The sequence below is a fragment of the Ahaetulla prasina genome, chromosome 2, assembly GCF_028640845.1.
Source record: "Ahaetulla prasina isolate Xishuangbanna chromosome 2, ASM2864084v1, whole genome shotgun sequence".
Classification (NCBI taxonomy): Eukaryota; Metazoa; Chordata; class Lepidosauria; order Squamata; family Colubridae; genus Ahaetulla; species Ahaetulla prasina.
The window spans coordinates 304,036,271-304,049,847 of NC_080540.1; the positions used below are offsets into that span (position 1 = coordinate 304,036,271).

At 51.9% G+C, this 13,577-nt stretch overlaps 1 protein-coding gene across 1 annotated transcript; it reads right to left on the reverse strand.

The window, feature by feature from the left end:
• Nucleotides 1-2,398: 2,398 nt before the first annotated feature.
• LRPAP1 (LDL receptor related protein associated protein 1) lies at nt 2,399-13,505 on the reverse strand. Its single transcript, XM_058172502.1, has 8 exons — nt 12,978-13,505; nt 12,709-12,853; nt 7,927-8,051; nt 6,943-7,063; nt 6,267-6,431; nt 5,662-5,744; nt 4,628-4,804; nt 2,399-3,192 (listed from the first exon to the last, which is right to left on the reverse strand). The coding sequence occupies exons 1-8, from the start codon at nt 13,134-13,136 to the stop codon at nt 3,127-3,129; spliced, it is 1,041 nt and encodes a 346-aa protein (XP_058028485.1). The 5' UTR covers nt 13,137-13,505; the 3' UTR covers nt 2,399-3,126.
• Nucleotides 13,506-13,577: the final 72 nt, after the last annotated feature.

Sequence of the window (13,577 nt, forward strand, 5' to 3'; positions counted from 1 at the left end):
GCCGTGCGGGTCTGGATGGGGAGGAACAGGCTCCGACTCAACCCTTCCAAGACAGAGTGGCTGTGGGTGCCGGCGTCCCGGTACAGTCAGCTTACACCATCGCTGACTGTGGGGGAGGAAGTACTGACCCCCAGGGAGGGAGTGCGCAACTTAGGCGTTCTCCTGGACGATCGGCTGTCCTTGGAGGATCACTTGACAGCCGTCACCAGGGAAGCATTTTATCAGGTTCACCTGATTCGCCAGTTGCGCCCCTTCCTTGACCGGGACGCCTCACGCACGGTCACTCACGCCCTCGTTACTTCCCGCCTGGACTATTGCAATGCTCTCTACATGGGGCTCCCCTTGAAGAGCACCCGGAGGCTCCAGTCAGTCCAGAATGCGGCCGCACGGGTGATAGAGGGAGCACCACATTGCTCCCATATAACACCCATCCTGCGCGGTCTACACTGGCTACCGGTAGCCTTTCGGGTGCAATTCAAGGTTTTGGTTACCATCTTTAGAGCGCTCCATGGCTTAGGACCAGGATACCTTCGAGACCGCCTTCTGCCGCCGATTGCCTCCCAACGACCCGTGCGCTCCCACAGAGTGGGCCTCCTCAGGGTGCCGTCGACCAAACAATGTAGGTTGGCGACCCCCAAGGGGAGGGCCTTCTCTGTGGCGGCACCAGCCCTGTGGAACGAGCTTCCTCCGGGATTACAACTCCCCGACCTCCGGACCTTCAGACGTGAACTGAAGACTTTATTATTTCAGCGCGCTGGACTAGCCTAAGAATAAAATGTTTTAGCTAAATTTTAATGGGGTTTTTAACCGTTTTTTACCGTTTTTAGTGATTTGGCTATGATAATATTTAGTTTTAATTGGGTTTTTAATGCTTATTTATTATATTGTCTTTTAATATGCCTGTGAACCGCCCTGAGTCCTACGGGAGATGGTGCAGTATAAAAGTATAATAAATAAATAAATAAATAAATAAACCCCCTGCCCTATACAATTCCAGACAAGTGGCTGCCTTTCCTTAAAAACCTCCTGTGATGGGAGCCCAGAGAAGTTATCAGCTGGAGGCAGGAGAGAGCAGTTTCTTGCCCTTGGGAGCCATCAGTGGGGGGTGGGGAGAAAGGGAGGTGGGTGGGTGATAACTGAAGAACCAGAAAGGAGTCCCAGGCACCATCCTGAGGGAGGGAGGGAGGGAGTGCCAACCTGGGTTAAAGAGACAAAAAGTCAAGCCAGGAGAGCCTTTGCCTCTTCAGGAAAAATGTCCGTTTTGAGTCTGTGCTGCAAGGATGTCTACTCATGTGTGCGCCTGGGAAAGGAATGACGAGAAATCAGGAAGCATGGTTGCCTTTGTTGTTTGTGGTTGAGATGCCGACCCTGGAACTGACCGTTTTTTGGCTGTGTCAAAGGTTTAGGATCCTGGAAATGCCGGAGATGGAAGGGGAAAAGCTGAGGTGGAGGCAGCGCCTGTAGGAAGACACAGGATGAATCCTGTCTGAAAAATGGGCAGGCAGGCAGGCAGAAGATGGAGAGGCGGCAGAAGCTGCTGGGAAAGGGAGGGAGGTTATGGCTGCACGGGGGGGGGGGGGGAGGGAGAAAAAGCATGAAAAAAAAAAGCGGGATGAGGAAGAGGCTGCCAATAAACAAAAATGCATATAAACTAAGGAGATGTTGCAAAAAAATGGAATGATTGTGCAATGTTTATCGAGTTGTATACAGTTGCAAAGATTCCAGTAAAGGAGAGAACAAGGAAAGTTTAAGATCAAAAGAAGCAACGGAGAAAAAAACTTAGGGAAATTTTGATAGAAATAAAAAACGACTTTGAAAGTGTCCAGGAGGAGCCTCCAGCGGAAGGAAGGGGTTTAAAAAAAGCAGGTATGGCAAGATTTGGGATCAGCCTGAAGCTCCCCAGCTGTGGCCTGGGCCAAGCGGTCTTCAAGAAGTATCAGTAGGGAAGGGGGCTTGTGCTCAGGCCACTGCAGCCGCTTCCTGACCTCCTCTAGCTGACAGGAAGGGGCCATATCTGACCAAGGACCAGCCAGGCCCTCGGGGCTACACTTTGGTCGAAACAGCCAGTCTTTGGAGCCTCTTAGCCCGTGAATGGCCTTGGCTCACCCCTTGCACTTCCCTTCCTCTTCGCTGCTTCTCCCGGCAATTCTGCAGATGCACGAAGGTGCCCAGACCACCAACATCTAGATGACCTTTTAGGAGACCCTGCTGGAAGGAATTACTCGAGAATAACCTCCCAGCACCACCATACAGACCAAGAGAATGACAGAAAACAGGGACCCAACATACCTTCTACCATCCAACCTGCCCAATCTTCTCCCCCCCCCCCACATCCTGTCCTGTCCCATCCCCACCACAGCCTCCCAATATCAGAAATCAACGCAAAAACAGTGCAGGGTGAGGCAAAAGTACATTTATGCAACAATCACAAGCATTTCCTCATCCGATCTTAGTTTTAGACCCTCGACCACAAGTCAACCGAAATCATGGTGATGCTGTTCGAATCTTTAAAAGCTTTCTGTCAATTCCATGGCGCCCCCCCCCCAGCACGGAGTCCCTCCTGCTTACAACCCCCTTGGTCCCAAACTGCCCAAGCAGGTGACCGGCTGCTTCCCTTTGCTGGGGGCTGCCCCAGGGACCCCACCCTTCTGCTCAGCCGTGAGAAACTAAGCGGAGGCCACTTCCCCTTTCGGCCTTAAAGCAAGCAACGGACGTCGGAAAGTCACGTTGGCAGCTGAAGGAACAAGTTCATGGGCTGAGGCTTCCGGCTCAGGCACATGGCAGCACAGCAGAGATTTCCTAACAGGGCCGCATTTCTGTTTCCAGAGGGGGTGGAGGCGGCCCTGGAACCAGAACACCGGGCCTGCCGCGTGAGCGCTTTCCAGCAATCATCAGGGAACTTTTCTCTCCAAGGGGGTTTTACATTCGGAAGCTTCCGCTTGACAGAGCTCTTAAGCCCACCTAACAAGCATCCAGGGCTGCTATGAAGAAGTATCTCCCGGGTGGGATTGGGACTTAAGACTTTATCAGGAAAAAAACCCCAAACTGTCAGTGAAGATCTGCGGCAGAAGGCCAGGTAATATCTACATTTCCGGACTGAATTATGAGCAGCGTGCAAAGGAAGCTTCAGAGTTCGTTGTGCTGGAGGCCTCTAGAAATTCTGCTGGACAAATCTTGCAAGTGTTTCTTGACCTGGAAGGACAAAACAGATTTTATTCATCCTAAATAGATTTTAGACATTTGAGTCACAATTTTACTTAATTTATTCAGTTTACATCTTCCAATTCCAAACCACTTTGCAGTTTCATTTTTTAAAAAATATGTAACACTTCTGCTTCAGGGTTTTAAAACCACGGGATATAAATTTATAAATGAAGGGAAAAAACATATAGATTTTTCATTAAAGCCCACCTCTTGTCTCATGGGCACCTTTTACCTTATAAATCCCAAACATCAGGGCACGATTGCCACAAATTTGGCTGCCATTCGAAAGAGACAGCAAGTCCTCGGAAGGAGAGGGCACTACCAGCTGCCAGCCTGACCCGGGAATCTCCCACCCAGCCCAAGAGCAGCCCCCGAACATGGCTTGGAGCTCACCAGACCAGCCACCTTTCCAGAAACTAAAACTGCTCCGTGAAAACCACAGCCCCTGCTCCGTCAGGCAGGCCGAGGGGCCAGGCGGCCTTCCCTCTCCCCCGCCTTTCTACCAGATGAGAAGGCCCAGCAAGCGATGCCGAAAGGGAGCCAAGGAGCTGCACTGCTTCCTGGCTGCTGAGGCACCTGTGGGAGGCAACCTATTCCCACAAGGGCTCCCTTTGGCTGAGGAAAAAGTCGGCTTCTGTCAAGACCCCCCCCACACAAAAAGGCATATTTATCTTCTCCAAACGACTGTATTTGACTGACTGTCTTCACGGCAGGATGTGGATTGGCTCCATGAAACAGCCTCCTTCTCAGCTTCAGCCCTGGTTCAAGTCCAAAAGGATCTTGCTGAGCTTTGGCACCAGCGGCTGCGGCTGTTCTGCTTCAGTGTGTTCTGCTTAGGTGCTCCCCGGGCCACTCTGCATTTCTGGACATAATTCTGATTTCCCACACACACACCCCGGAGGTCCCCACAGGTACTCTGAGGAAAAGCACACCTGAAGGACAGGAACTGGGAAGCGCCCCACAGGAAGGCTTTTGGTCTGACCCAACAAACTCAGTAACTGCCAAGGGCCCTTCAGCTGATCACCCAAGGGCCATGTCCGTTTTGCTGCCATGGTTTCACTCTTGTTGTTTCCCACGTCCCTGTCCCGTGCACTTCCAGGTCAGGGTCGAAACCTCTTGCAATGTGGCAGTGGAGGGAGAGGGCTTCACAGGCTTGGGGCAGCCCCAAAGGGGCTCTGGCCCAGGACGGAGGGGCCTAGACCACCCCACCCAGACCAGCACAGGTGCTCTCTCTCCTTTTAATACATTTCGTGATACCAATTTTAACGCTTAATTTCAGTTATAATAATTTTATGGTTTGGGATTTTTTCTTAGGCAAGAGATGCAGTCAAGGTTAGATGGGTGAGGATTTAGCAGCTTCTCTGCCCCCATCCCCACCCCCGGTGGGGCAGAAGGCCAGAGCAGAGGGCTCCCTGCTGCCCACCTTGTACCCCAGCTCTTTCGTCTTCTCTTCCAGCATGGCGTATTTCTCCTTATTTCGGCTGAGGTGCTCCTTGTCCCCCGTTCCTTCCACATGCTTCAATTTCTGGTGAGAGATCTCCAGCTGCTTCTGATAATGGTAGTGCTTTTCCACTTTGGCTTCAAAATGTTTCAGCTCTTCCTAGAATACAAAATATGCCTTTGTCCAAATGAGCACTTGTCATACGGCCACCAAAAAAAGCCAGTCACTCTAAGCCACATCAGCACTTGCCATCTTCCGCATGCACAGCAACACCACCCCACAGACTGTCTCAGGTTCAAACAGGCCAACCACCGAAGCCCTTTTCAAAGAGTGCGGATGGTGAGGCAGCCACTCTGCTTATGGAAGACTTCCTGGTCCTGAGCCACAGTGGCGCAGTGATTAGAGTGCAGTACTGCAGGCTACTTCTGCTGACTGCCAGCTGCCTGAAATTTGGCAGTTCAAATCTCACCAGGCTCAAGGTTGACTCAGCCTTCCAAGGTGGTAAAATGAGGACCCAGATTGTTGGGGGCAATATATAAACTGTTTAGAGAGGGCTGTAAAGCACTGTGAAGTGGTATATAACTCTTAAGTGCTATTGCTATTGCTAGCTGTGCCAAAGAATGAGCAAGTCAGCTGAAATCACTCCAAATGTGCAAACTTACAAGTTCCAGAACTTTCACTGGACAAGGGCATATCCTGGACAGCCACCTGTTGGGGACACCTCCAGTGGGACTCTACACTGACCAGGTGGCTGGATTCAACAGCCCCTTTCCGTTCTATGGGTCAGCCACAGGTCCGCAGGTGCTTTTAAGACTCATGGGAAGAGTAAAGGGCAGGTGCCTTTGGGGTAACTACACCTGTCCTTTGTCTGAGGAAAGGGGTGCACCATTGGCGTCTCCGGCCACAAGAAGCAGCGCAGGCCCGGGGGAGAACAGCCACCTTCAAAGGGCAGAGGTCAGGGGCCTGGCATCTCACACAAGAGCAAACAGCGGCAATAAAGCATCCAGGCTGCCTACCCGAAGTGATTCAAGCTCTTTCTCTGTGAAATTAGTTGACTGAGCCAAATCCCACAAGTCAATCACACGGGGCTCTTCGAATTCTGGAGGAGGAAAGAAAGGGACATTTTCAGGGCTAAACACAACATCAGGCGACTCAATCATCTGTGTGCGTGTCTGGAAAGACTTTCGCAAGATGCGTTCTCAACGGGATTTTGGAAGAGGCGGCCAAAAAAAGTAAGGGCTGTCTGTGAAGGCAGAAAAAAGGCATGGAGGCCCGTGGGCACCAGGCAGCGGCGGTTAGAACCGGCCTGAAAGAAAGGCTGAGATTGCCTGGTCTTTCCTGGTCAATCAGAGGTCCTCCCAAGGACACTTAACCCGGGGGGGAGCTCCTTTGGGCTGGGCCCCTTCCTGAAACCTCCGGACAGCCGGTGCTCCTTCCACCCTCAGAGCAGCTGCAGACCCACCTGGGCTTTCTTCGAGAGCCTCCAGGCAGCGAGTCCCACATTTGGCCCTTACGTCAACTAAGAGGGAGGCGTCCCTGGGCCTCCTGCTTGGTTGCCTCCCCCTCCCTCCCCAGTGCCTGGTTACCCCAAGGGAACCCTGGAGAGGGATGGAGCGCTTACCGCTGGCAGAATCGTAGCCCTGGTGGCTAACTTTGCGCAGGCGCTCAAAGCCCTGGTTGATGCTGTGCAGCTGCTCCTTGAGCTCTGAGTGTTTGCGATGCAGCAGCTCCTTCCTGGCTGCACTCTCTTCCTCCGCCGGCCAGTCGATCGTGTTTTTGTGGCCATCTGCAAGGAGAGGAGCTGGCACCAACCCCAGGCCCACCCAGGCCCCAGACCACCTGTCTCACAGCAAAGGTGGAGGCCTCCCTAACCCTGCCTGGATCAAGATTCACGAAGGTAGAGCAGAAAACACGGGGGTCTCTTGTTCAGAACCAGAAGTGGGGGAGCTCCTGGCAATTCGCCAGAGAAAGGCCCTGCAGGGGGCCTGGATCTTCAGCAAAGATGACAGGGACAGACAGGAAAGAGCAGAGGCTGCCTTGGGCACCTGCCGTCGTGACGGGTCTTCTTCCCACCAGGCAGGAAGCCAAAGGGGAGAAACGGATTCCTCTCGTCAGACTGGAAAGCAACCCCAGTCACTGGCTTCCTGCTTAGAGACTGCTTCACTTAATGACAGAACTGCCAGTCACAACTGTAACTAAACAAGGACTACCTGAACCAGCCTTGCGCCTCTCACAGCTCAGGGGGCCTTGATGCCCCTCCCCCAGCTCTTAACCTCCCCGAGGGCTCATCTCCGTACCTTCTGTCCGGCTCATGGTCTCCAGCAGGATGTTGTATTCGTGGACTTTCTCTTTGTGGTGCTGGAATTCCCTCCACAACTTCTCCAGTTCCTCATCTGAGAACTTCCCGGAGCTTTTGGCCTTGAAGAGAGATCCAAGGGAAAGCAGGAGGATCACTCCCACTCTGCTTAAAAATGTTCTCTCCTGCTCAGTGGACAAATTGCTTCTAAAAACTATTCAATAGGGTATTGAAGATACATTTTCTGGGGGAATCTAACATTAACCATTTAATATTTTAGCTTTAATTAATATTAAAATTAAATATTAACACTAATACTTTAATATTGAATTTTTAACACTGCGTTTATATATTTATATGATTTTCACATATACACTGATGTATTGGATTGTTGTGTGCTGCCCAAATTACCCTTGGTGAGATGAGCAACCATTTAAAGTTGATTAATTAATTAACCTTCTTGATATTCTATTCTCTGGAAAGAGATTTTGCTACTGGGCATCACTCCCGCCCCCCAATTCTAAGGGAAGGAGCTGCTACGGAAGGCCAGCAGCCCAGGGGGGCCTCCCAGAGCGGAAGGAGGCAAGATCGGCTCCTCCCTTCAGCCCTGCGACTGGAGTGTCCCTGTGGGATGAGAATGGCAGGCACCACCAGGACTGGGAATAGGCAGCCAATCTCTGCCAAAGGGGGCTTTGGAGACCACAAAACTGGGGGTGGGGGAAGAGCATCATTGTAGCACCTTGAGCCCCTAAACGAAAGGAGGACTCGCTATCCTAGCCAAAGGGGTTATAGAGTGCAAAATGGGTGGGAACCCATCTGGAGGGGGAAATCCTTCTCCCTGCAATGCAACTGGGCATCTTGTCCCCTCAAGTATGACTTTCTAACATTCCAACTTGGAAACAGTAAACAAAACTCTGAATCAATGAAAACCGGAAGCCCCCCTCTAAGCTCTCCCCCCCATCCCCCCCCCCAACTCCACACAGACCTTGTTCCAGAGTTTCTCTAGCCGGGGGTCACCAAGGCCATCCTGCCTGAAGCCCTCCTTGATGTGGTTGGTCTCCCACTGCTGCCCCTCCTTCTTCCCACTCAAGCCGTATTTAGTCATAATTACTGGAGGAAACCAAAGGAGAACAAGGTGGCGATTTTGGCACAGATCACTAACATTTATTTTCACGGTTTGTAAAACTGGGAGTGAGCAGCCAGCGGGCTCTTTGGGGTGTTGGGAGGATCCAGTGATTTCTGCATTTGGGGGAAATTCCACCCACCCAACCATAGAGTGGACTGACCCTTAATCTGATTCAACAAAGCAACATATTTTTGACAAAAAAGGGCACATTCAGGACCATTTAATATATTTTAGTCAGATATTAACTGCTACAATTATCAGCTGCCACCTCAGGCTTGCTTGTACCTCGCTACCATGGGGGAGAGTCTGCCGCGGACTCAGTGGATGGGAGGGAGAGTGCTTGGGGGAAAGCAAAAGTAACTGCTGGTTCTCCCCAAGAGGCTGCTTGAAGGTCAGCCGGCTGAGAGAAGGTGGCAGCTGCGTACCAACCGACACTTGAAGTGACCGTTCTGAAAACATCCTGCTTCAACTTGATTGGACACAGCGGTCAGTGATGGGACGGAGAAGTTGAACCTGGGGATTTTGGCAGGCGATTCTTAGTTCTGGCTATGCTTTACTGCAAATACACTTGACTTCTATTAAAAAATACCTTTCTCAACAACTGGAGCCAAGGATCATTTCTAATGTTTAAACTGTGGCAGGACTGACAACAATTAATGATCAACAAGTTCAGGCTTTGGAAAAAAATGCAGTTCCTCTGATGGCATGACAACACTGAAGAGAGGCTTTCGGTCTTAACCAGCTGGAAAAATGGGACAGATGCAGCTGGGTACATTTAGGGAACAAATGCAAACTCTCAGATTTGGGCAAAAAATATCAAGGGAATGGACGTAAATAAATGGAATTCATCCAGAGCAGCAATGTGCAAAATGGACGCCTGGGCGCCTTGGGGATCAAAAGCCACGTAGAAGCCAACAGCCAATGCACAAAGTGACCCCAGGTGTGTCCAAATAAGCAGAATGCAAAGACCTTGCGAGAGAAGCCTCCCTTCTGCTTTGGTCAGGCCACAGCAGACAACCAAGTCAGTTCTGGGCAGGACGCTTAAGGAAAGACTTTGGCAAACTGAAGTGCCCAAAACAGAGGTTCCACCTGGAAAGGGGCCAGGAAGGAAGAAAAGGAAAAGGCTGGTTTCAGTCCAGTTGTGCATTTAGAGCAGAGAAGAGGGCAGACAAGGAGGGGTGGGGCTGCCTTTGGGTATCAGAAGGACCATCGTGCAGAAGTGTTCAGGCTCCTTCAGAAGATAAGAAAGGAAGAACGATTTTAAATCTTAAACATTGGGACAAAAATTCCTGATAACAAGAGTTGTTCTGCAATGGAGGCAGCTGCCTCAGAGGCATCATACTTTGCCCAGAGGATGATCCACATGGTCGCCCGATTTTAATTTCAGGGCATAATAAGTTAAAAAAAGATGTGATGTTCTTAAGAACATCACATCTCTAGCAATTAATACATCATAATCCTCATAAATGACTTAGATGAGGGTATGGAAGGGGAACCCATCACATTTGCAGATGACACTAAGCTGGCAGGAATAGCCAACACCCCAGAAGACAAGCTCAGGATGCAAAAAGATCTTGACACACTTGAACAATGGGCCCCATCCAACAACATGAAATTTAATGTAGAGAAAAGCAAAGTTTTACACCTGAGCAGAAAAAAAGCAAAGGTACAATTACAGATTAGGCAAAACCTGGCTCAAAAACAGAAACTGGGAGAGGGACCTTGGAGTCCTAGGGGATGGTTGTTTAAACAAGAGTCAGCAACGTGCGGCAGCAGCCAAAAAAGCTAATACAATCCTTGGTTGTATAAACAAGAGGCACAGAATCAACATCACGTTTAGTATTAGTATCTCTTCATAAAGCCTTAGTAAAGCCACACTTGGAATAGTGCATCTACTTTTGGTCATCACACACTGGAAAGAGCACAGAAAACAGCAACAAAGATGGCTGGAAGCTAAAACATATGAAGAATGGTTGCAGGAATAGGGCATGTCTAGTCTAACAAAGGACTAGGGACATGATAGCAGTATTCCAATATCTAAAGGGCTGCCACGAAGAAGAAACTTCCAGACAATGACAACAATTAATCAGTGGAACAGCTTGCCTTCAGAGGTTGTGGGTGCTCCAACATTGGAGGTTTTTAAGAAGAGACTGGAGAGTCATTTGTCTGGAATGGTATAGCGCAGGAGTCACCAACCATTCGGCTCTCAGGGACTACTAAATTCATAATTTTTTTTAAATTTTATTTTTATTTGCATTTATATCCCGCCCTTCTCCGAAGACTCAGGGCGGCTTACACTATGTTAGCAATAGTCTTCATCCATTTGTGTATTATATACAAAGTCAACTTATTGCCCCCAACAATCTGGGTCCTCATTTTACCTACCTTATAAAGGATGGAAGGCTGAGTCAACCTTGGGCCTGGTGGGACTTGAACTTGCAGTAATTGCAAGCAGCTGTGATAATAACAGACTGTCTTAGCAGCCTGAGCCACCAGATTTAATTTTAAATCCCATGGACCACTAATATGATTTGCCTAATGGGTGGGCGCAGCTGGGTGGGCGTGGCTAAGTGGTCATGTGACTGGGTGGGCGTAGCCAACTTGATGTCACTGGCCTCAATTCACCCCTCCCCTCCCAGCCACTCCTCGCCTCCCCATCCGGGCTCTGTAGGGCCCCAACAGGAAGCAGTTGTTGGATCTAAGCAGCCACCATGAGAAAGAGTTGGCAAAACAGCTCAGTTCAAATTGGATCTGACCAAGAAGGAGGCTCAGCAGAAGCACTGAGGACTAGGAGCATAGGCTTTCCAAGCAGAGGGAAGACCTGCAGGAGTGCAAGGCCAGGTACCGGCACCAGGAGGCTCAGCGGGCTGAAATGGTTAGCCAATTCCAGGCCATGATACAGTCCCACTGGAACAAGGCCCTCCAGCTCTTCGCCATCAATGCCGCTCGCCCCCCAGCCTTCGCTCAAAGCCCTGCACCAGGAGGCTAAAGTAGACCCCAAATTGGAATTTCTGCTCCCCTCCGACCTGCACAAAAAGATCCCAAAGGGGGAGACTCTTGTGTAGTAACACAAGTGTTCATTGAGGACCCCTGATTTAGTGCAATATAAAAAAATGCAAATAATTTTTCTGCGGACCATCAAAATTTTGTCACGGACCACCAGCTGGTCACCGCTTGTATACAGTCTCCTACTTGAGCAGGGGGTTGGACTAGAAGACCTCCAAGGTCCCTTCCAACTGTTGTTATTTAACAAAGCAGGTAGTGTGACAAATGTCTACGGAGATTGTCAGTCATCCAGGTCATGGCTGTCCCAAAGGTGCTTTTTTGAGAGACAACTGGACTTTGCTTTTCCTTGAATTCATTTCGCTTCTCATCCAAGAAGCTTCCTCAGTTCTGACTGAATTGTGAGGAATGAAAGGATTAATATTCCTTGCATTCACCTGGTCATTGGCACTCTTTCTGAGAGTCGCTGAGGCCACTTGGAGGTTTGTGTGTGCCCTCAGGGTCATCTTAATAGTGCAAATGGGCATAGAACCTCTTTCGGACAGCTGAAAAGACTGTCCCCTCTTTCAAACCAGTGGTCCTCTCTGCCCAAGAGATTGTGACAATCACACACAAAGAGAATAGCTTGTCACAAAAGAAAACCACAAATATGAACTATAAGTAAATAAAGACAAACCCGGTAATCAAATTATTGCTGGGAAAAGAGCCTCTTGCTGTCATGTATTTACGGTACTTCTGAATAACGGCTTGATTTTCTTACCTCTTTGACCTTGAACACCAGATGACTAATAATGAAAAATAACACACCCTGTAGTTAAATTGTTGTCAAAACATTGGAAACCACTAATAGAACTAATTATTCATCCCTGTGCTGTCTCTTAATCTCGGTATTTTATATAATTTAAAATTTTTAATTTGAATATTGTAATGTTTTAATTATTTATCTACTTGCCCTTTTTATAATCCCTAAGTGGCCCAGAGTCACCTTAGAGGGGAGACGGGCGGCATGAACCTTTAAGAAGCCGCCCCACAACGGACCTTCCCCATTCACTGTACACTGTAAGCCGCCCTGAGTCTTCGGAGAAGGGCGGGATATAAATGTAAATAAAATAAAAAAATAAATTCAGCGCCTTGAGAAGGCGACTGATAGAAAATATGTGGGGGGGGGGGCAAAGGCCCATTTGGGGAGCAGGCCCGCCCGGGGGGCCAAGAGCCCGACCATGAAGAGAAGGGCTTAATTTAAGCAGCGGCCTCCGGGAGGCGGCCGAAGCCAGGAGCTCCTCAGCGGGAGGGAGCCGGCCTGGAAGCGCCGGCTGGGGGACTCGGGCGCCCAACGCAGGCCCGCCGCTCAGCACATCCGCGGAGTTAACGGCTAACCCATTAACCCCGCCGCAGTTAATAGGTGAACGGGGCGACGGGTGAGCTGCGCGAGAAGCGGCCCCTCGGCAGGAGGCGGCTGAGAGACCCGAAAGGGAGAAAGAGCCCGGCGGCCTCCGGGGGGGGGAGGGGCGGGGAGGGGAACCACCCCCGGGGCTCCAGCCGGCTCTCCCCCTCCCCCCCCCGCAAACGGCTCCAGGAGCAAAACGGGCGGCGGGGCGGCGGGCGAGGGGGTCCCGGGGGCCGCCGCTCGTCACTCACCCTCCAGGCGGCGCCTGAGGCGGGCCTCCCGCTCCCCGTCCTCGTCCAGCCCGGCGGCCTTCAGCTTCTTCCAGCTCAGCTCGTCCTTCTCCTGCAGCCGCAGGTCGCTGTGTAGCTCGGCCAGGCGCACCGCCGGGAGCCCCACCTGCCCGCAGGGAGAGACAGACAGACGGAGGGAGGGAGGGAGGCGGCCGCCCCGTCAGTCCAGCTGTCCGTCGCACCGCCTCGCCCGCCCGCCCGCCCGCCGCTCGCTCACGCCCGCCGCTCACCCGCTGCGCCTTCTCCCACAGCTGGTTCAGGCGCACCAGGCGGAACTCGGCGGAGGGGGAGGCGGCGGCCTCGTTGGCCTCCCGCGAGTACAGCCCGCCGCCCGCCTCCGCCTCCGCCCCCGCCAGCAGCAGCAGCAGCAGCAGCACCGGGGCCGCCATGGCGCTCCTCGGACTACGGATCCCAGCAGGCGCCTCGTTCCCTCCGTCCCTCGCGTCGCCGGGAGCAGGCCCCGCCCCTGAGTATGGGCGGAGCCTCGGCGGCAGCGCCACTTCCGGAAAGGGCCGAGCGGGCCGGCGTCGTCCTTCCGGGGAGGAGGTGGCTCCGCCTCCCCGCAGAGGCTGTCGGGAAACGGGGACAGCCTCCCCGCCAGGAGCGGGCAGTGGGCGGGGGGAGGAATCCCGGAAACGAGCCCCCCCCCGGCCGGTGGCGCTTCGGGGGGGGGGCAGGGAGGCGGATGGCCGCGGGAGGCCCCTGCGGAGGAGCCGGGGCTGCCTTGCCTCCCCCGCGTGGAAGAGCCGCTGCGAGGGAGCCAGTTAAATGGACTCCAAACCCCGCGGCGCCTCCCGGGGATTTGGGGCTGGAAACGGAACCCGCCGCCC